The sequence below is a fragment of the Labrus bergylta genome, chromosome 16, assembly GCF_963930695.1.
Source record: "Labrus bergylta chromosome 16, fLabBer1.1, whole genome shotgun sequence".
Taxonomy (NCBI): domain Eukaryota; kingdom Metazoa; phylum Chordata; class Actinopteri; order Labriformes; family Labridae; genus Labrus; species Labrus bergylta.
Window position 1 is genome coordinate 7472816 of NC_089210.1, and position 22695 is coordinate 7495510.

The window sequence follows — 22695 nt, forward strand, 5'->3', positions numbered from 1 at the left end:
AGATGCTCTTTTTTTCCAACATGTTTTGTAAAGTAAGCAACGTCATTGTGGAATCGTTGAAGGTTATGGAGACAGGACAGAATAACGTCCTGCTTTAAAAAGGTGTTATGGTGTAATTTAAATATATTAAGATAGTATACATTATCCAGGATTCAGTCTGTGTTACACGGAATATTCTGACTACATTTTTGTCAAAACTGCAGATCAGCTGATCTAATTTTTTTTTTTTTTTTTTTTTAAATCTATTTTTTTGTACATACTTAATTTTTTATTTAAATTGTACTTTGTTCACTTTCTGTTTGCAATCTTTGCTCTTTGCTGCTGTAGCACTGTAAATTTCCCCGTTGTGGGATAAATAAAGGATTATCTTATCTTGTAAAGTATTTAACGTGTAAGGAGAATTGATAAATAACTTAAAATATCAAATTATAAAGGGTGACAATATCCCCAATCCATAATATCCAGCAATATAAAACCACAACTGCACAGTACACTTATTAACTTACTTATTAGATTACTTAACACTCATTACATACATTTTATACAGTTCATTTTTTGGCTAATTTAAATAATGACATAGATACAGAAAATAATGCACATAAAACAAGGAGTGTATTTTCAATTTCTTTTAATATAATCTTATTTACATTGTATTTTTTCATAAATGTTTAGTACATAGTAAGTTACAATACTCTTGCATCCATTACACAGTGAACTCAGAACCTATAAAATGCAGATTGAATCGATACTGCGTTAACAGTCTTCAATACTCATTCTAAAACAGATCATAACCCCTTCCACATTTTTGTTTCTTTGATTTCATTCACTTCTACAGAGGAATTAATGACTGCAAAGAGAATTTTGTTCATTCATGGTGGTCTCAAAACAAAGACTACTTTCTCTAACAATCAGGCTATGGAGAAAAGGAGAGAGAGGCAATGAAACATCAGGGCCACAAAGAATGAAAAAAATAAAAAAAAAGATGTTGAAATGGATGATGAAACATGTATGAAGGCTTGTGAGATTTTATTAGACATGTCACATACAACCAAAAAAAAATTCCTGAAGGTGACTCCTTCTACTTTTCCTCATGGCTCATTTTGTTTAAAAACCAGGTCAAACCTTTTGACCTCTCCATCTCCATAACTTAAGAAGAGTTAGAATTTGAAAATTAGGGCTGGGGAGATCAATCCCTTTCACATGAAATAAATGCAAAAATGGCATTTAAAACACCAAAACACATACAGTTTTCATACACTGACAAGAGTATTTCTCTATAAAAATATGAATGTTTAAAATGTTTAAAAGATGCATTAATGCTCATTTGGATTACTCGATTTTTTCTGAGTGAATTTGACCTCTTTAATTGTTTTGAGGGAGGGGATGAAGAGATTAGTGTGGGCTCTCTGTGGAGCACATAGCAGCTTGGTCAGTAATCACTTAGTAATAAATAATAAAAATATCAGAGTGGATCAGAGTGGTCGCAGATACAAACAGGAGACAAAAAGCTACCAAACAGAGGAGCAGGCTCATTTGATCATTTTTACAGCGTAACCGGGCGCACTCGCGCACTCAGGCACACACACACACACACACACACACACACACACTCTCTCACACAGACACAAATAGAGTCTCACTTTCATACTGAAACCTAACAAACATGCACACACATTCTGATACACAACAGTGGTTAATCATGATGCATGAATACTCGTCAATCAATCAGCTTGTCAGACAGAAAGACAATCGATCTCCGCCTTGTTCTTCACACGTTTCTGTTTTTCAAAGTTCACAGGGCTTGTGTGTGATTGGCTGATTCTGTCCAGGAACAGACATTCTGAAGAATGACATCATAGCTTGTTAAAACTGAAGGATAAAAATGTTTCTTCAAAACATCTGAAAACATTTCAAAATTCTTTATTTTTTTTCCTGTCTTTTTTTTTTTTTTTTTTTTGTATTTTCCCCCTCCTGCTGTGCTTCCTCCTGTAACCCCCCACAGTTCAGCGGTGAAGAGGTGGCGAGGGGCTTTTTGTGGGTCCTTGTGATGCTTGGCTGCTCCGTATACTCTCTGTATACTTGATATTCTGTTGATGTTTTTTTTTTGTTTTTTTTGTCTATATACTGTATGTAAAACGTCAAATAGTTGTGTGCAAGTGCAAGCGTAACTGGTGTATGTAGGTCCGGTTGTTGGATTCATCACTCCACAGCGAAGCCGCAGGTCTCCTCCACAGCCGTCAGCAGTTTCTCGTAAAGTTTCTCATAAGTCTCATAGGGAGGGATGTCTATCCGGTTAAAACTGCAGACCAAGAAGGAGAATACGTGAAACTTTTGGCAAATGTGAACAAAAATCAGACACTTGAATACTCCAGCAACTTTGTGTGTGTGTGTGTGTGTGTGTGTGTGTGTGTGTGTGTGTGTGTGTGTGTGTGTGTGTGTGTGTGTGTGTGTGTGTGTGTGTGTGTGTGTGTGTGTGTGTGTGTGTGTGTTCTTACCACGTGTGAGCCTTGGGCAGGTTGTCTGTGTTGGCGTCTATCAAATGAATGGTGAAGAGTCTTGGTCCTGCAGAACCTGTAGAACCTTACACACATACATTCTAGTTATCACTGCTCTACTCACATCAGTCTTTATACACTCAAAGCACACATCAGGGGATTCTAAAGGATCCTATTCATTAGGGAAAGACCTCAGCCCTCAGGAGATCAGACTTGCAGATTCAGTCCCTAGTTTTAAATCTCTACTCAAGACATTCGTTTATAAAAATGCTTTTACTGTGTGATTTCGTTCACTGTTCTTATTTTTATTTTATTAGTCTGATTTTGTTGTCTGCTTGTTTACTCTCTGCCTGTTGCTTTAATTGTCTCTCTGCTTTTATTTTCTGTTGTAAAGCACTTGGTTACTTGTATAGAAAAGTGCTATACAAATAAAGTATTATTTCAACTCAAACCCTGCTTCAGCGTCCTCCCTGCAGCTTCCAGTCCAACATAGTTAAGATTCTGATGTTTTAGCCTTTGTCTTATTTCTTGTGGACGTATCCTGTTAAAGTGGAAAAAGCCCTTATCTACCACCAAACAAAGCCTGGCAGACTGATTTAATTTCTTTTCTGTCATTAGAGAAGATGAACTGCTCTTTAAGAGGCACATCTGGCGGTTTCTACAACAGATGGCAGTCTATAACTACTTGTTTTAAGTGTTACTTCTCTAGATACAAACTGTATTCCCTTTCTCAACGTACGTACATCCCAGTCCTTTCTTTCATTTTTTTTTTTTTTTAAATCACCCAAGTATTTTTTAACTGACTACTGACACACACATACTATGTAATGCGTGTACTGTGTGTGAGTATGTGTGTGTTTTCTAAGCAAGTCCATGACCCACCCTGCAACGCTTTGAACCCCTGTAGTGGGACCCTGGTGGAGCCGGTGACGAACTGCAGGAGGCGTCCTCTCCTCTCCTCGCTGAAGGCCTCCACCGCCTGCCAGAACCACCGCACCACGTTGCTCTCACTCGTGCAGTGCTTCAGGCGGGTGTTCGTCTTCCAGTCCGCCAGATCGATTTTCCCCAGACCACCGATGATGAGCTGTTGGGGAGAGGGAGGAGGTGTTAAGAGGAAGAAGGGATGGATGAAGAAAAGGCAAAATCTGTTTTTTTTTTGTTTTTCCAGGGACAGCACATGTACCTCCAGTTCTTTATGGTCAAAAGGTTTAAGGAGATGCTGGGGGATGAGCTCACTGAATCCCTTCTGGAGAGCCAGAAACTGTGCTTCAATTCCTCGCATAAACCTCCAGTTCACATAGAGTCTGAAAAATACAAACACAGTTGATGCAGTTATAAATATATACTTGCAATAGCACTTTATGTTGTGTTTGTAATTTGTTTGAGGGGTATAAACAAACCAAATAACTGTTCTTACCTGACATATTCTTTCTTGTTCTCCTCAGTGACGGGGATGTTGCGCCCGTTGGGTTTGAGTTCATGCTGTAAAAACTTCCCGAAGGCATTGTGCTCCACGCAGAATGTGTGGTCAAGGACTGAAGTGATGTCGTTCTCTCTGCACAAGTATGAAAAAATAATACTTAAAAACTCAAACTAAAAAAAACATTGCTCTCTCTCTCTCTAAAATGAGACGGTGAAATAAAGAGCAGTTCATCTGCAGTCAGGTGTGCATTCACTCACAGTATCCAGACGAGGCTCTTGTGCAGCTCGGGGTCGGTGGTCTCTAGGTCGTTGAGCTGGATGGGTTTTCCGAGTAGCTGTTTGTAAAAGGGCAGAGTGAAGCTCCCGTTGATGTAGTGACCATGAAAAACTGCCAGGCCCATAACTCGTCCCACAAAGTGGAAATATGACAGGTGGTCCTGAAAGAAGGAGAAACAAAAGAAGAATTGAGGCGTTCGGTTAGAGAGAGTCCCCTTTAGTACGTTGTGTGTATTAGTGTGTGTGTGTACTCACAGGGTTAATGGAGGAGTCAGGGTTGATCTGTAGTGTGTAGATATTGTCTGTGGAGTACTGGAACAGGCCGTAATAAGGGTTCAACATTTCATGACACAGCAGGTACAGCCACTCCCTGAAGATAGAAAAACAACACATTGTTAACACATGTTCAAGACACACAGAGAAACAAAGTCACAAAAGAAGCCGCAAGAAACAACGTCAAACCAAAAATCTCTAGATTATTAATATTATCAAGTCTGCCTGTGTTGTTAACTAAGCACGCTTTGATCACGTATAGCCATGCATGTGTTGTATTAGGATGTTATGTACAAGAGGTACAGTGTATTGGAGTAGGACGATAAATATTGCTATCTTGTGTCTCCTATATGGAGGCTCAGCTGCAGCTTAATCAAAGCCGAAGTTAACCAGTCACAGCCTGAACCAGGGAAAGTTCAATAACTGCATTTTATCCTCATCCTTCTAGGTTTAAACATTGATCTGATACAGTGATACTAAATGCATGGTTTAATTTGAAGAAAATGTCACTGAAACACAGATTACATGTCTTAAATCTAAGTTGATATGATCATGTACGCCTGCATCTGTCCTCAAGTTACTCAGAGCGTCACAGCCAATTTAACTTTCTCTCCGGACCAGATGTTCAGACAGAAACAGGATATTTAATGGCAATGACATCACACAGGAGACGAACTCTTCAAAGATGTAAAGAGAAGAAATGACCTGGCCACTCCACCGTAGTCCAGACCCTCCTCTCCTCTGAACTTCACCATCAGACGCTTCTTCAGGTCTTTTGGCCTCATCTTCATTATTTGCCGATATGACTCCTGCACAAAAACACAACGTTAATACAAAACCAAGGACACACAATTTACCACAGAAAGAAAGAACTTGTGACCAAACGCCCTGGCCCTTTAGATCCATGATGTTCTGTTAGACTGTTCGTTAATTAGCGCGACCTGCTGCTCCAGAGAAAAGTAATACAAGTGAAGGTAGTTGGGACTGTGGGTGTCACAAACACTGTGGATGTGTTTGTATGAACTGTAAACTTTCACAACTACCCACTTAGTTCACACTGCTTTCATAGCTCCACTGCAAACACTTTGATTTTTTACTTTATGTTTACTGTGAGCGAACATAGAGCAGATGAGAGCGGGGACGTGGCAACATAATCAGTGAAGAGCAGAAACACGGGGACAGAACATAATGTATGCAGAGAGATTCAGACAAACAGAAAAAAAGACTCTGTTAAGTCTATGTGATTATAGCAATCCTGTTTTCCTCAGTTTTCATCCCACTTATTCTTTTGAAGTATTTTATCCATAGAGGAGAGAGAGATGATTAAATTGATGGAGGATCTCTATTCAGCATTCTCTTTTTTAACTTGAGCTTATACAAATCCTCAAAGGGTGTTTGTAACTTTACTGAGAATCTGAGTAATATCTCTAAAAAGTTAGGCCTCTTTAGGTCAAGAGTTCCTCTGACTTACGAACAAGTTCAAAAAAATATATCTACATGTTCTGCAGAAACTGCTCAAATCTCTCCAGGAGAAATAACCTAATCTGTGACTTCTGAAAGCACAGTGGACTCAGTTTCACATAGTACACCAGATTTCCTCTGACATTACAATGTTAGCTGCCTTTTATAACTACCCTCAAATCCGGACTAGAAGAGGCAGTCTGTATTTCGGGATCTCTGAGAGGGTAAAAAGGTTTAACGGTCTTCCTGCGTGATGATATCCATTGCGTTCAACAAAGTCCCCAGCAGTTTATGTGCAGCTGTGTAGCTCTTTCTAGTAACATCTGTTTTCAACATGTGGAGTTTGTAACCCTGCTAGCTATCAGTACTGTAGCTGAGCTCTCGGCCTACAGTAACACTGATAGCTGTGAAGAACAGACCGACTGCCCAAACTAACTTGCCTTGAGATGTGCTGCTCACCTGTTTTCAACTTGAAGTGTTTTCAATCAAACCAGCACCCCACAAGGTTTACTTGCTTAAAAGTGAACCAACATTTTAATTAAACGCTTGCATATGCCCTAACGCCTGCATACTCATGAACCACAGAGGCTTACATTTCTAGCTCCGTCCACCAGATAGTTTAGAACTGAAGAAGCCTTTCAGAGGAGAGGTGAAAGGTCCTCAAGATCTTGAACCAAGTCCAGTTGCCTTCGGATCAAGCTTCGAACTGTTTGTCGTATTGTTTCGATTTGTTTACAAAAATAAAAGTATTAAAAGGCCCTCTCTTCTAAAAAGTTATTATTAAATGCCTTTATTTTCATGGCATGGCGATGTGGACCTTGAAAAACAAACTTCTGATTTCATCAGAAAGTCAAATGGATGAAAGAAAACAGTAGGCCATTCAAAGTGGAACTCCACCAGTAGAGGTTTTTCTACTTGGAACCGGAGTTGTGGCATCTGAATAGTTTCAAAGAAAGTTGTTCTTGTTTTTCTATAAAAGTCCTTGAACCGTTTGCCAATGATAACTTCAGTGTTCTGGGATTTATAAACCCTAATAAATATCCGAGTTATTCTTGAGGGTTCATCCAAATGAGGGGTCCCCTGGACTGTAAACACCCTGGAGCTAACGTCTGATATGTATCTGTGTAAGAGAGGGTCAGATCCTTGTCTGGTTATGTACTGATCATGTTAGACAAATGCTGTGTTTTCTCTTTTTCCTTCCTGCTTTGACCTTTGCGCTCACCTCAAAGATCTCCTCTCGGGACACCTCGATGCGACAGTGTCCTGCCTGAGGCTGCTGCAGGGACAGCTCGTGTCGGAGCAGCTTTAGCTTATGGACCAGGTCTCTCTCGTATCGCGCTGCTACGTCTCCTTCGCCCCCTCCTCCTCCAACTCCTCCGACGCCGCCAACTCCTCCACCTCCCACCTCTTCGCCCCCCACTTCCATCTGGGGGGCTTGAGAGGAATCCTTTGCTTGGGATTGCTGGCTGAAGGAGGGAAGGCAGGGAAGAGAGAAGAGGATGCGGAAGAGAGAGAGAGAGAGAGGGAGTTTAGGAAGAAAAAGAGCAGGCAGGATTACACTCACTACATTTGCCAACAGCAGTTAAAAGTAATCCGAAGCCACGTTTCTGTGAACAGGACGATTCTGCATCATTAACAGAGCTGACTGTTAGTAGGTCATGTTAGAAGCAGAATGAGTCCAGTGAGAGATTAGATTAACCACAGATTAGTCTTGAAACCACTTATTTTGAATGTACCAGTGATGTCTACACTCAGGTGTAGGTGGATTATTTTTGGGAGGGATGCAGGGTTCAGGAAAGAGTTTGAAAGGTCAAGAGCGTGGGAACATTGTACCTGATAATAGTGTGTAGACGCGGGTCTGTGAACTGAGTGGTCCGGTTGTTGTGATCCACAAAGTAGATCCGGCCAGACACGGTGCTTCGGACCTCCCAGCCAACTGGCAGCGGCCCAAGCTCTTCGCAGCTCACGCTGGTCAGATCCCTGCACGGGCAATACGTAACCACAGTGAGACTCCAAAGCAGACTAAGGCTGTCAAAGTTTTGCAAATACTTTTCTGCCCGCCCAGGTATCGTCTGTGTGTGGTAAACACTGATTACTTCTTCTTTCCTGTGTCAACTTCTTCTTTGGATGATTCACATCTGTTCATGTAACTCTCATTCATGTCATCAATGAGGAGTTATGAAGTTGTGACACTGTTTAGAGCGCTGTATTTTTAGTAAATTAAAAGATCAATATTAAACACAAGTTTTACTGTAATTAAGGGCGGTCAAATTATTCAAAAATGTTATTTATCCCAATTAATCCCAACTTTTCAATTGTTGATTGTGATCAATCACATGTTTGACTTTTCTTTACTGTCTTAAGCTGGGAGTAATTTAAGTGCTGTTTCATTTCAACCCTGCTCTTATTTTGAAATTAAGCAAGGACCTTCTGGTAGTGAGAAGGAAAAGGAACTTTTCACAGCTGAAACGCTAAATAAAAACAGCTCAAAGGATCTGTAAAAAAGTGAAATGTTTGATTTCATAAAGGTGGACATTACTTTTGATTTGTCAACTGAACTGTTGTGTTCTTAACCCCTTATACCGAGCTAAACTCTGACCTCAGACACTGAAAAAAATCTGTTGGTGTAGTTACTGCAGAACAACACAAAGAGAATATGGACTTTAATACTCAACACAGGACAGATGTTGGGAGCAGCATGGAGAGTTTTTGTCATTTGTGTTCTGTTTAGTTTTAAAGGAGGGAAGCGTTTCCATTCATGTCTCACTATGAATGAAAATTGCCAGAAAAAGAAAAACAATCATTTCAACACTAATTTTAATTTAACAAAAATGCAATATGCAAAGAACAAAACAAGCAGGAAAATAAACAGAGTGCAGAGCAGGACGGGCACATATCAACATTTTTAACTGCACAACGGTCTAATCTGCAGTTTATGTTCTAAGTGTAATAAAACCTGCACCCTAAACTGTGTCTACTCTGGGAATGCCAGTAGATAGTTTGTTTTATCACGTTAGATTAACTACGGATACCCAGCACAGGGAACATAAGAGTATAATAAGAGGGGGCCCGGGGGTCTTCCCTCAGGAAAAATTGAGCATGTATACTTTATTTCATTCATTTTGGTGAATTCCATTTTCCTTTCCACCAATTTATGGCTTTTCATTTTCATTTCTTACTTTTGCTCACTCGTGTCCAGTGAGAATGGTTCTAGAGGCTGGTATTAACATGAATGCAGTACAGGAAAACAAAAGTGTGAGATCAGTTGCTGTGGGTGTAGAGTGATTTTTCATACATTTTCAAATAAGCTGCTTATAATGGGGCCTTTAAAGTCTCCTTGGGGGGGGCGGGGGGGGGGACCCTGTGTCGTCTTTTAGTTTAATTCTTCTTCATGTCCTCCTCCTCTGCTGCTGAAATGACCCAGTTTGTGAACAGAGTGCGTACAAGGCTTGTCTCCTTTCTATGTGGTGCTTAGCTTTGACAGAGGTGAAGGGGGGTGTGATCATACCGTGGTATCCGGGGGTCGTGCCAGGTGCTGACACCCGTCTGTGTGTGAAGAAAGTAGACCTGGCCCTGTACTGTTGTTCTCTGCTCTGTTTTGAAAAAGAACAGACGTAATAAGGCTTTAGAAAGGCAATAAAGGAGATCAGCTGAGCAACTAAAATAAGAACAGATTTGATTTGATAAATTCTGTTTGACTGACCGTATCCCTCTGGTAGGTCAGGCGGCTGGTGCCCATGGGGTCTGTTCTGGGGTGTGTGCCCATGGCCTCGCGAATCCTGCCCCCTGATTCGCTGTGTTTGAAGACGGTTCTCCTGACTGGGCGAGTCAAGACGACAGTTCCCACCCCCCGCTGCACCGGTGGGGTCTGAGTAGGGCAGCGGCTCTTCACTGAAGCATCCCTCGAACACAGGCCTACATACCCAGCCACACACACACACACACACATACACATATAATGCTGAATGGCCGTTTTTCACATTATTTGGAATCAAATATTTACTCAACTGCTTTTTATTTAGAGCTCAGAGATAGGAAAACGATTTTATTATTATAGCTGCAGAACAGACAAGACCACTTGTTTTTAGCTGGAAACTGTATTTGTATTTATTACATTACTCACCCATCATTTTCCAACAGTCCTCTACAGTCCACCACAGGGCCTCCACTACCGATGCGGTCTCGTGTTTGTAAGCTCACTGGAAACAGATAGGTAGTAAAGATCAGAGAGGATCAGAGAGAAGACAGAATTCAACTCAAAAACGAAGCAAAACAGATTTCGGTTTCTTGTGTCCTGGTGTGAAGCCTTACCGACAATCTGCCCCCGGACTGCATCACTGTCCGAGGGGTTCAGTTTACATAAATCGAGACGCTGGTCTGGAAGAAAAAGCATTTCATCAAACAGTCAGCTTGTGTGTGACTGTGTTCATTTGACTGGAGAAAATGAAGACAGACTTACATCCTGTGTCTTTTAGCCTGCTGATGGCATTTGAAAGAAGTCTTATACAGCCCAGGAAGCCCGCCCCCTGTCGTTTATGGATCTTCTTGTGGTTCCATATACTGATGGTGATGGAGTCTGTCTTTCCAATGTAACTGAAAAACAGACAGTATTTTGAAACAGTGAGAAATTTCTGTCTGGACGCACTCACAATGGGCAATCTGTACCGCGCCCAATCACGTTTGACCCCCAAAGGTCCAGTTCATTGGACTAGTGTGAGTGCTCCGGTACACTTCTTTGGCTCTGGCACAGTTGGATGAGGTGTGCTCTGACTCATGCAAGAGCACAAGGACGGGCACGAAATGTGGACAGCCTTCCATGACTGAGAAATCCTGGAGTGTTCTGACTAAATTACCAAAAAAGAAGCCACAAAGTCAGTAAAGTTACAGTCAGGTTCTCCGTGTTGTTCTCTGATGTGCGGACACAGACTTTACCGTGCATCCCTTTTAGAAAGTGTAACCAAACCAACAGAATGGGGAGGGGGGACAATCGTGCTTAAGCCCTGTGAGGAGCAACTTTGCGTAGTGTGAGTGCTCTCTTAAATAGTCAAGTACTAGTGGGCCTTCAAGACCCTTAATTTGATGGCCAGAGTACATTTTTATTTGTTAGAATTAGGGCTGTCATCATTAATGCTTTCATCTTGATGTGATTAACATCTGAAATTAATGCATACATTTTTTTCATTGTATGAATTTCAGTCCATTTCTTAAAAAATCCTCTGAGCTACAAGAGCTTTTCGAAAAGTGACAAGATGGATTAAATAATGAAATGTTTACAAATGGATGTAGGGTTGCAGGAGACTCACAGGTCGTAGTGCTGATTCCATTTGGGGTCCAGTGTGCTCTTGACTGTGTCTGTAGAGTGGCATTGACCTGATCCGTCCACAACAACCTTGGCAAAAGGATCCGGAAGGCCTGCAGGCACACAAAAAAAATTAACTGTCTGCATCCATTACATTAAATCACAAAGAAGATAACAGTTAAGTATCAGACAAAATTTAATTCACTCAAGATCTGAAGAAAGGTCCCATGATCTTGACTTTTACTGGGGTGGTACTGATATTTCAAAACCAGGATTTGAATCCCTGCTGCCCTCAGTGACACACATCATCTCATTGTGTATACCAAACATGGAAATGTTTCACGTCTAAAGATTTGTGCACATATTAAAGAGGTACTTACGAAAGAAGTCTTTCTTTGCGAGGTTTTTGGCACATAATACTGTAAAAGAGAAAACTGTTATGAACAAAATGCCACACAGAGAAAAATATGGAAATGATCTTACAGTGTGTAGGCTGCTACAGAGGCATGTAGTCCAACATAGAAAGTGTGTGAGGAGAAGAATATATGAATGCCAGAGGATGGAAATGAGCAGGAGAAGTTATGTGACATGCAGACAGGAGACAGCAGTAAAGTATAGGCTAAGGTTGGGATCCTTACGCACAGAGAAACGCAAACACATACACACACAGGCCGCCCACACTTAGAGTGGCAGAATGCCTTTGCTGCCACATCATCTTTGTGGATTCAGAGAGGCAAACTCAGACTGACCAACACTTTGTGAAAATTGTAAATGTGTGCTAAGTATTGAGTCTATTGTGTGCGTGCTTTGGCTGTGAGTGTACATTTTTGGTTTTGTATTCGTCGGGGCAGTCTGTTTGGTGTGAGAGAGCTGGCATATGTCACTCTAGAATCAGATCAGCGAACACGACATCACCACAACACACTCATTGTAAGACGCACAATTTTGTACAGCCAGTCACAAGTCTTCATTATACTGCGGTGTGCGGACGGAGCAAAAACAACCTTTGTGTTTGTGTTCAAGCCTGAGGTTATGAACTCAAACACGGACACACTGTAAGGCGCAAATAACAGAAAGAGGATCATAATATTGACACTGCAGGTCATAATTTGGTGCATTAACCCTTCTACTGGAGCCGCATGTGGTCAAAGAATGAACACAAACATCTGAAAGAATTGGCTCTAGGTGTAAACTCTTCATAAGACACAAAAGGTGAGCTCTTTAGGGAGTTGTGATTCCTGGTCGGACAGCCCTGTGTATTGTTGTGAGTAGAAGATAGTATTCTGATGATACAGCCTACTGATCATGAATGGATGATTGACGTTAGAAGTTATGCCTCAGTGTCATAAAAACAGAACGTGTACTGAATGCACTGTTTTCACCAGCACTGTTACATAGTCATTTGGACCCCTTCCCGAAAGCTCCACAGGGTCATGTCCATTATATCTCCATAGACTTGTCAAGTGGACTGAAACAAGAGGGAGAATGTGACAGGAACAAAAAACCTCCCGTCTCCATTCCTCTGCTCTTCTTTTTAAAGACGAGGCTGACTAATGAGGTGGAAGAGCAGCGACAGTTACTGGGATAGAGGCGAGACAGAAGGGGGAGGAGTGTTGTCCCCCACGATGGCATGAATTATTGATTGCCTCCTGTGCTAATCTGCCAAGGCTTTAAACTGGGTTTAATGTATAACAGTCTTTTTTCCCCCCCGAGCACTCTGAACGCTCATGTTAAAAATCTTCCAACTTCACTGTACCTACAGTACATCCTCTTGCCTCCGTGTCTGATCCCGAAATAAACAGTCTAAAATAAAAAAAACATGAAGTCATAAGAAACAGAGCCGTGTCGGTAATACAGCAGCGGTTGTCAACAGACTGTTGTCATAGAGACAGGATGGACGTGCAGTACTTTTCCTCTCAGCGCACAAAACGCTTCATGCAAGCGCTCCCGGGCGCACAGACAGCGATTTTCTGCCCGGAAAAAGACGCTAGGTGGACACAACGGGGCCTTAGAGACAAATAAAACAAGTCAACTATTATTGATTTCATCATTTGGTCATGTTTAAAGATAGAAGGACAAATACTTCTCTAACATGTGGTTAGCCTAATTTACTTGGTTTTCAGTGATTTTTTTCTTTTATAAAGTACAAGTTTCTCCACAGGGCTACATAGCAAAGCTATCAATATAACACTAAGACTGACTTTATTGAGGGGCAAAGGTTTCCGTAGTGTGGGTAATAAAAGCTGCTCTGTTGTTCTTGTTGTAACTGCAATATCTGGCTCCATTTTTGATTATTAATCTAATCTTAAATGTTCCATGAGAACATCCTGTATATTATTGTATTTGTTTGTTTGAAGTTCAAGTAAAAATGAAACCAAATGGAGAACATCTCATACAGTGTTGTTAATAACTTAAATGTAATTAATTGAATCTATGCTCCTGATGTTATGTTCACTTCCCACAGACGAGAGGAAGAAACGTTAAACAGCCACTGAACGACTGAAGCCCTGCAGAGGACTGTTTTTCTTCCGTAGACGACATGCAGCGTTACTGCTGTTTGTGTTACAATGAAGACAAACTTTTACTGCAAAGCCGTTGATTATGACATGCCACTAATGTGATATCACTCAGTTATTATGTATTACCTTTAGGTTGGTTTATAGCGCTGGGTGGTGATCTTATCTCAGCATCAAGGTCGATGTGAGCGACACTTTAGCCACATCTTTTTTTCCGTCAAATTTTTACGGGCGGGGCTCTGTCTACTTGAATAATTCCCTGGTACATAGATGCAGAGCAGCTGCCATTATGACAAAGTCTGATGTTGAAGTGGAAATGACCATAGAAAATACACCCGCCACTTTTAAATCCTGTGCGTGGCAGCTAGTGGAGACACAGATCACAGCTGACCGTGCTCCATCAGACTTTCCTAACTGATTTTCTCCACCTGAAACATTATCACAGCTTTGAGATCCAGCATGATTTGTTTTGTCCCAGACAGTCAGTGAGGAAGTTAGTCAGTTAGGTGTTGGTTCAGGATGTGGTAACTGTGTGGTGATGTACATTTGTCTGGCATTTATTTGCTGTGATTAACCAGTTTAGATTGGCTGCAGGATATCCGTTCCTCTTCCTCATCAAACCCTGTGTGTTCCTCCTCCTCCTGACTCACACATTCCTCACTGAGACCTCACCGTTTCTACACAGACACAATCAAAGACACACAGAGGGGGAGAGGGGGGAATCAAGTTTCCAATTTACCCCTGCATCCGCTTTTAAAGGATGACTTCCTCTGCCACTGTCATTGCTTAACACCCCTCCAATCTGTTTGGCAGAAACGAGGGACCTCCCCCCCCTAATTTCACCCTCTCTCTCCCTCCATTATCTACTGCCTGACCAGCTTCCTCTGTGGCATCGAGTGTGTGACTGAGCCTTTCCCAGCGTCTCAGGAAAGACCTCATCCTGCCAAGGTCGTGCCTAGTGAAGACACACAGAGATACAGCTCAGCTGGTCCTCAATTTCCCCACTGCAGTGTTCTTTTTTTGTCATTTTACTTCCCCTCCTTTAAAAAAAAAAAACCTGAGCGCTGGAGAGAGCCAGCGGGGGAAAGAATCCTTTTCATGCAATCTTGAGGGAACAAGCAGAAACAGTTCAGGGGGGAGGCGACGACACACTGAGCTGCTTCTGTGCCACGCTAGCAGCTCCTCTAGGAATTTAAAGTCACATCATGTTTCTCGCACAATCAACCAGCTCCCTTGAACTCTTTGAGGGGTTGCAATTTAGCCACTCCTGCATCTTAATCAGAGGGAAACGCTACTGCTCCTCTGGTGATGACAGCAACCATAGAACTGGTAACGCTTAGAGGCACATGAGGAACCTGCTCCAATCAAAGGTAATGGTCATGTTTTGGGAGAACAATGCCAGGATGCAGCGAACTCTCTGCTCATTGGTATCAATATATTGCCATCACAAATTTCACTTCGATCCTTCTAGGTCACACTGGACTGCAATGTTTCAGAGTGAACCATACACAACCACTACTTCCTTATAATTGGAGTGATGAAGAAATATTGTTCCCATTAATGTGTGTCAAATACTGAATGCAGAGAACAATGTGATGTATTACTACACCCTGATACACTATGTCATTTGCAAGACAGCAGACTTTTCAGGTTGAGTTGTCCCAATCTAAATACCAGTATCCTCCATTTCCGTCTTTAAAAAACCTAGAATCCCGCTTCAGCAAATGTGCCAGTTATTCACCAATCTGGTCCAAAACAGTCAACTACACAGCAAACTGCAATGTGCTACCTCCATGAAGGTATTAAGGCTGCCACTGTTAACTACTCAAAGCCCCTCCCCACCCCCTAAAAAAAAAAAAAAAAACTTCCTTTTATTGTCTTGTGACAAGCAAACATAAACAATGTAGTGCTAGCAAGCAGATGTGCGGTAAGTTGGAAGTAGTAGTAGCTATTTGAAGAAATATAAACAGTTTTTATCCAACGCTTAAACAAAGCCTGTCTATGAGGGGCAGTGAGCTGAGCTGCCACTTAAATTAGTTGTGTAGGCTGTAGGCGTACGTCTTGTTGTAATGTTATGACTCCTCTCTGGTTTGGGTTGAAAGGGTTGTAAATAGGAGACAACTAGCCATGGAGGTCTCCACCTCTCTAAAACCAACCAACATGACAATGTAAACTGGTAATATGACTGAGTAAAGCAGCTTCAACTTAATATTGAGTTTCCCTCCAAAGTCTCTTAAGCAGACGAGTGAGAGAAGTGTGTCAACCAAAGATTTACCTTGAATACGTTGTAAGTTATTTTAAAGTTGTTATATTAAACTCTAAAAAGCCCCCATTCATTTCATAAATGGCATCTGAAGTGCTTTTTTGTTGGAGCCATAACGACTAAGACTCTGTCTGCATCATTTCAGAAATTAGGATTTAGAGCATATCCTATTTTTCTTTCTTTGTCAAGGTGATGTTCTTATCGTTTTACGTTGAGCTCCTGGCGTTTTATTCTATTTATGACTTGTGTTTATTAATAAAGTTTGCATACTGTTGTCCTTTCCGCATCTTGAACTGATATCAAATGAAGTTATACGAACTGGCGGACAGAATTAATACAACCAAGATCCCCATCTTACTCTTACTGCAACGTAATCTCCCCTCTCAGCTTCCAAAAACAAAGAGAGCCAGCGGGCACAAGAGCAAATATCTCACCTACTTAATAACAAGCCCTGCACCAGCATCCAAACACACACGCAGGATGACAAATGGATCTGTGTGCTCACTGCCAAACAAACGCAAAAAGTATGTTTAATAGTTCCAAGGAACTTGCAGGGCAGTGGTTAGACAAACAAATACTGTATCTGTGCTTTTTCATCTGCTTGTATGAGCAATATTGTCAGTTTCTACGGGCGCCCTATGAGCTTTTTGTGACAGTGTTTGTGTTGGTTAGCAGACATGCTGCTGGATCAGTAAGTGAGAGGATTAGAAGTGCTTATGTTGCTTTCTTAGTCAGAGGGATTCCCTTCTTTTCTTTCTCTTTCACTCGAGCTGCTGTTTGTATCCATATACGTTTACATCTCTCTTGTGAGTTTCCAGGCTGTGGTACCTGACGTAGCCCTTTGTTGGCTCTTTCGCAAGTCAGCATTTAATAAGACTACCTGGCATCAAAACGTGTGTGTCACGTGTTGCTTCCATGAACAAATCAACATTATCCGTCTGGATCACTGAGACTTTCATTCATTAGACAGGATTTTTTTTTTTTTTTTTTTTACACAATAAAGCTCATTCATTTTCCAAACAAAAACACTCTTTTCTATTTTCCAAGCCTTTTATCCAGAAATGTGCGTGTCCTGACCAAGTCTGGGATTCAAACTTTGCCAGCGGCATGGAAATGGAGATTACAGCAGAGACCACAACCAGAAATGAACCATGCATTATTTATATGATTACAAGACGTACTTTGTTCATTCCCAGGATTTCGCAAATAAAAATGCAGCATATATCATATATAATAACTACTGAAAAGAGCAACACTTCATCACATGATAGACATTCTAACAGGCAATAACAACATTTTTTGATTATTTCTAACTTCAAGCGAGTGTTTGGGAAGTGTTCAAATAAGCCTTAAAATATATTTTCTTCATGATACGAGCTGTATTTTTCAGCTCTGTTCCCCTCGTTTGACTTCTTTCATGCAGCTGAGAAACACCTACAGCCCATCTCCTACAGCTAAGTCTATTTTTTTTTTTTTTTACAGTTCAGCAACAGAAAGACACAAAATTACCTCGTGGCCAGCTAAAACATGTCCATGTACACCTAGTGCAGTCTAAACCAGCATCAAACCTGCCTGGTGTGTGTCTTTGTCCCTGCCACACACACACACACTCATCTCTGATGTAGGCCAAACAAGGCCTCACACTGACAGACTAAACACAGCACTGGCCAGCCAGGCAGCATTGCACTCCCATTGGCTCATCGCACATTCCTCACCCAATTAGAATTCCACTCATACCTGAGGGGGCGGGGCACAGTCAGGGGCAATGACCTTTGTTTGCATCCAGGCTGAAATAATCAGTGACTGGTTCACACCCAAACGCATAACTAACACACACACATACACACACACACTCCCAGCTGTCTGAAACATCCAAACACTTTCTGTTTCCTTCTGTCTCCACTCATCAGAAACACCACTGTCTGTTCACCAGGGGATCTATTGAGTCATTTAACATGAAAACATACATTTGATTTACCATTACCATTTTTACCATTAGAGCACTGATCGTATTATTAAACTGGCTGATTTTTGTTCAACTACTTTATTTATTATGCTACGGATGTTTTGTTGATTAGGGATTTCCTTGTTGATTCATTTGTCTTGTCATTATTGTCTTGATAACATTACATTACAGTACATTTAATTAGGACAACTGATTAAGATGTGTTGCACATAAAGCTATATTTTTTTCCCACTGAAAATAATTGAAAACACTAAATAAAGCACTTTCCCTTCCAATGTCATCTCAGTCTCTTTAACGCAGTGTTGTGGACATATTTCCTTAAATCTTTATTATTTAGCCATATTATGTGTTGTTTTTTTTTTCTTATCTCAAGCAACAAAACTAAATAATTAAGCCATGTTGAACACTGAAGAAGACGAAGAAGTGTTATGGTAAAAATCTGTGTTTCTCCGATGTTGAATGGACAGAGGACATCGGGACGGGCTGTGAGCCAAGCTCCTGCAAACATCAGCTTAAACTGTTTCACTCACAAATCCTTCATCAAATTCAAGATGTAGCCTAGTCAAGAAAAGACTGACATTTTTAAAGTAATGGTGTTAATTTGGACAGAACGTTGTTGATTAGAATAAATTACATGTCCAAGTTCAACCATTAAGCGATCAACTGAAGCTCATTGCATTGATACTATTTTATTTAGGAAGGATTTGTATGTTTATCTTCTTGGTTGGAATCAACAGACGTATTTGGCAAACTTTCTTAATCTGGATTTAATCTGATTTTCTAACCACGATGTCATGTTACCTTTTTATGTCAGTAGTTTGATCATCACTTTACTTTAAGCCTCTCTGTTCAGCCACAACACTAATTTTTGAAGAGGAGGACATCATTTTTTTTTCACCAGAAGCTCTGCCTGGGAATAGGAAGTATGCTTAGAGTACAATTAAATGCCAACTTCTGTCAAAATCAGTTAAATACTGAAAAAAAGAAATTTCATTTAAGAGAATATATATTTGGTGTGATGCATACGAATAGACAATTTAACCAAGGGCTGAGCGTGATATGGCCTACAAAACAAAAAAGCAGATAGTTTCCCACACACCTAGACTGACTGTTTAATTTGGGGGTTTTTTGCACGAGAAACTATAAATGACCAAGAAATGACTAAAAACAATTCTTGCTTTCATTTTTTTTCAATAAAATTTACCTAAAGAAACCCTTTGGAGGATTAATAAAGTAACCTGCATTTCTCTTTAGGGGTGAAAGAGAAATGCAGGCTATAAACTTAAATCTTAAGCAAAAGTAAAAGGTCATATCGCAAAAATCAGCTGCCTGACCGGGGCTCAGAAAATCAGCAGAGACACCTCCCACCCCCACCAAGGACTGTTTTCGCTGCTGGACTCTGGAAAGAGGTTCCGCAGCCTCCGAAGCAGAACTTCCAGGTTCTGTAACAGCTTCTTCCCACGGGCCATAAGACTTTTGAACACAAAAAAAGAATCCCTCAAACCCCCACACAGGACTACCTCACTGGGCTGTAAAATACAATATAACATACATCACAAACGTGCAATATATTTATCTGTATAGTAATTTTATACATAGCTTTTCTTTTTATATCTATTTATATCTGCACCTTATTTTTTCTATGTAAATACATGCTGCGGTTTTTATCCTGCACTACAACGAGCCAAATGCAACAAAATTGCGTTCTTATCTGCACTGTAAAGTACAAGTTTGAATGACAATAAAGAAAGTCTAAGATGAGGCAGAGCATAGCTCAATGTGACTGTTGCCATATACCTGGGGCCAGGTATATGGGGGGATTTGAACTACAGGAACCCAAGGCAAGTGGCGGACTAAGTTGAAAAGAAAATCTCCATTTTCAATTAACTATATTGTTAAAACTGATTAACCAAAACAACTTAATGGTTGATAAAATGATCAGCAATTTAAAGCTGTTTGGAATTTTTTTTTTTTTTAAATCAACATCTTGTCTGTTTTTTCCCCCCTTGACTTTCTTCAGTATTTTGTTTTCTTTTAAGTACCCATGTCACGTACTGTTTTTAATAGTATCATGGGGTTACGTTTGCATGTGCTGCATTCTTGCAGCCAGATTCAGAAATAGGGGGGGGTAGTGTGAAAACAAACAGCATGTGGCAGACGTGTGAAGTCAACATTAAGAGGAGCACTTCACTTAAAAAAAAAAACATGCATCACAATTAAACATGGGCATGTGCTATCATTCAGTGATGCATACAGCCCAGTTTAGGAAATATCTAGTCTGTCCAGCAGGAACATTTTTTTGGTGTGCATTTGCGTAGTTTTGAATCAGGTGGAGGACATGGCGTCTGCCCAGCGGCACAGGGGGAGGTCATTTCCATTTGAATAGACGCCCCTGGATGCCCAACGGAGCAACATTAGCTACAGTAAGAACCATTGTTCCAGCTGTGTCCCTGTGTGTGTGTGTGTGAGAAGAAAGAGACTCCTGTGTGTGCCTAACAGAAACCAATCTGACTCATAAACCAACAAAATACTCAAATACTCAAAAAAAAGAGCTAAAAGGTGTTGAGCTTTATCCTGGATGAGTTGAACAGACATGTATCCTGCCGCAGCTGATACTGTAGTGCCAGTCGATACTCAAAGCTAATTGAGGCTAGCATGTCAAATCTACCGACAGATTGCTTTCCAGACAGGCTGCAGGTCGATTCTTTTTTTTTTTTTTTGCTTTCTTCACCAGCACGGGGCTTGTCGCATTCAGGTCAAGCGATGAGTTTGACTGGTGGTCTGCCCTGCCCCCCTCCCTTCCCCAAAAAAAAAAAAAAAAAATGGGTGTAGCTAGCAAGCGTTAGCGGTCAACACTGGTAGCAGTGTTACTATTAGCCAACGTTAGCCATGAGTAAAACAAAGTTTCTGACTTTACAGAGATGATGTTTCAAATGACCCCGAAAACACTTGACAGGTCGGGTGTCAAAACTGTAAAAATAATAATAATAATAAAAAAAAGCCAAAAGGGGAAAAAGTGCAAAAGCTTCTCGACTGCCCTCTCGGTTATTTGCTTTAGCATCTCGGCTAACAAGCTAGCACTGTGTGTTTGCCACACAAAAACCGGATGTTTGGGCAAACTGAGAGTCTTAAAGACGTTACGCTGTGTCTTTATCTGTGTGTTTACATCAAGACTAAACAGTTAACGCTACATATAACACAAGAGAACCGGCACTGTAAGCGCTTTCTTTCGGTCTCCTTTTTTTCTTTTTTTTTTTTTACCTGTCAGTCGGATTTTGATGCTGGACCCGTTCCGCCGAGTCCCAGGATTCGACATCACTCCGGGAGAAAACGATCACACAAACTTCCCTTTGGAGTCCCCCCCCCTCCCTCCAAAAAAAAAAAAAAACACCAGTTTCACCACTTAATGGGAACGCGAAGAACTTCAGTTTAAAAACATGCGGTTCGTTTTTTGTTTTCCTCACGGTTTAAAATGTATTATTTCATCGCAAAGTCCTGCGCTCCCTCGAAATCCAACAACACGAGAGAACATTTTCGGGCAGGCTCAAGCACGTACTGACGTCATGTCCTTAACGGGTATAACCTTACGTGCTCGCGTCTTAGAAGCGTGGGCGTGCCCGTGAGAATCAGCCAATTATTCCACTGAAGCGGGTTTTGTTTTTATTTTAGGTGGTGTATCGTTTTTTTATCACGAATAAAATTTACCCGTACTATATATATATATATATATATATATATATATATATATATATATATATATATATATATTATATATATTTTTTTTATATATATATATTTGTATATTATATATATATATTTTTTATTTATTTATTTAATATAAACAAAAACACGTTATAAAGCTCTTATGTTTGTTTTTCATTACAAACGAAACATTTTAAAAATGTTTATAGATCCTGGATAAACACTGTTAAAAGATTATTTCTATTTGTCTTCATTCAAGCTCTCCAAACATTGCCTTACAGAAAATAAAAGTGTTTAAATGGGAAGATAAATGTACAGTATGCATGAATGTTAAATATGTGTGCATCTTAATTATTATTTTCTCCTCCCACATACTCTAAAAAAAAAACACATGCATACATGAACCCTCCCACACTTCTGTTTTCCATTTCTAATCTGAATTCAGAGTTTTACAATGTTTAACTACACTCCTCAACAGTAGTTCAGCTAGTCTCATTCTTTGATTTACCTTTATCACCTGAGTTTTCACTTGTTGTTGTCAGTGCTTATCGAAGATACATTACTTTATCTAAAATCATATGCTGTGCTTTTGTCCAGAATGTGCAGAATACTATATACTAAACAGTGGGCTGAAAAACAGGTATGCTCCATTTAAGGTTAAGGAGAGTTGGGTGGATGGCAGGGATAATGGTTGGAGGGATTTGGCTGTTTAGCAGCATTGGGGTTAGCTGCATGGCCGCTTTATTAGCTGACAGAACAATGGACCCTGTCAGCAGCCTGTTTACAGGACTCAGTAAATCCACATAAGCAGGGAAACGGCTTTCTGAACTCAACAAACTGCTTTTCTCTCATATATTAACAAACACACATACACAAACTGACAGGAAATAAAGGTTATTATATCATATGTATGTATTGGTTTTGTGTTATTACAACTAATTTCTTAGTGTCTTCTTAGTGTTTTTTATAAACAACAGCACTACATCTGTTCACTCCAACTTGTAACATGTATGTACACACAC

The 22695-nt window shown here is 40.5% G+C and overlaps 1 protein-coding gene across 2 annotated transcripts; it reads right to left on the bottom strand.

Moving 5' to 3' along the window:
* Positions 1-611: 611 nt before the first annotated feature.
* smurf1 (SMAD specific E3 ubiquitin protein ligase 1) lies at positions 612-21525 on the bottom strand. Of its 2 annotated transcripts, none has more exons than XM_020651314.3 (18): positions 21233-21525; positions 11607-11645; positions 11231-11339; positions 10387-10520; positions 10239-10304; positions 10051-10126; positions 9631-9842; positions 9436-9520; positions 7761-7907; positions 7150-7393; positions 5172-5275; positions 4449-4563; positions 4176-4354; positions 3913-4050; positions 3679-3799; positions 3378-3579; positions 2496-2571; positions 612-2299 (listed from the first exon to the last, which is right to left on the bottom strand). In XM_020651314.3, exons 1-18 carry the CDS (start codon positions 21285-21287, stop codon positions 2200-2202), a joined length of 2202 nt encoding a protein of 733 aa, XP_020506970.1. In that variant the 5' UTR covers positions 21288-21525; the 3' UTR covers positions 612-2199. The 2 variants fall into 2 exon arrangements, with proteins under 2 accessions (XP_020506970.1, XP_020506969.1); XM_020651313.3 differs by having other exon boundaries at positions 2496-2580.
* Between the last annotated feature and the right edge of the window lie 1170 nt (positions 21526-22695).

Bases quoted from the DNA above. Each gene is read 5' to 3' on its own strand.
- smurf1 (XM_020651313.3), bottom strand. From the start codon at position 21,287: ATGTCGAATCCTGGGACTCGGCGGAACGGGTCCAGCATCAAAATCCGA. The intron at 9,843-10,050 runs GTGAGTAATGTA...CTGGGTATGTAG, and splicing joins GGACTGTTGGAAAATGATGG to GCCTGTGTTCGAGGGATGCT. The intron at 3,800-3,912 runs GTAAGAACAGTT...TGTATTTTTCAG, and splicing joins AACAAGAAAGAATATGTCAG to ACTCTATGTGAACTGGAGGT.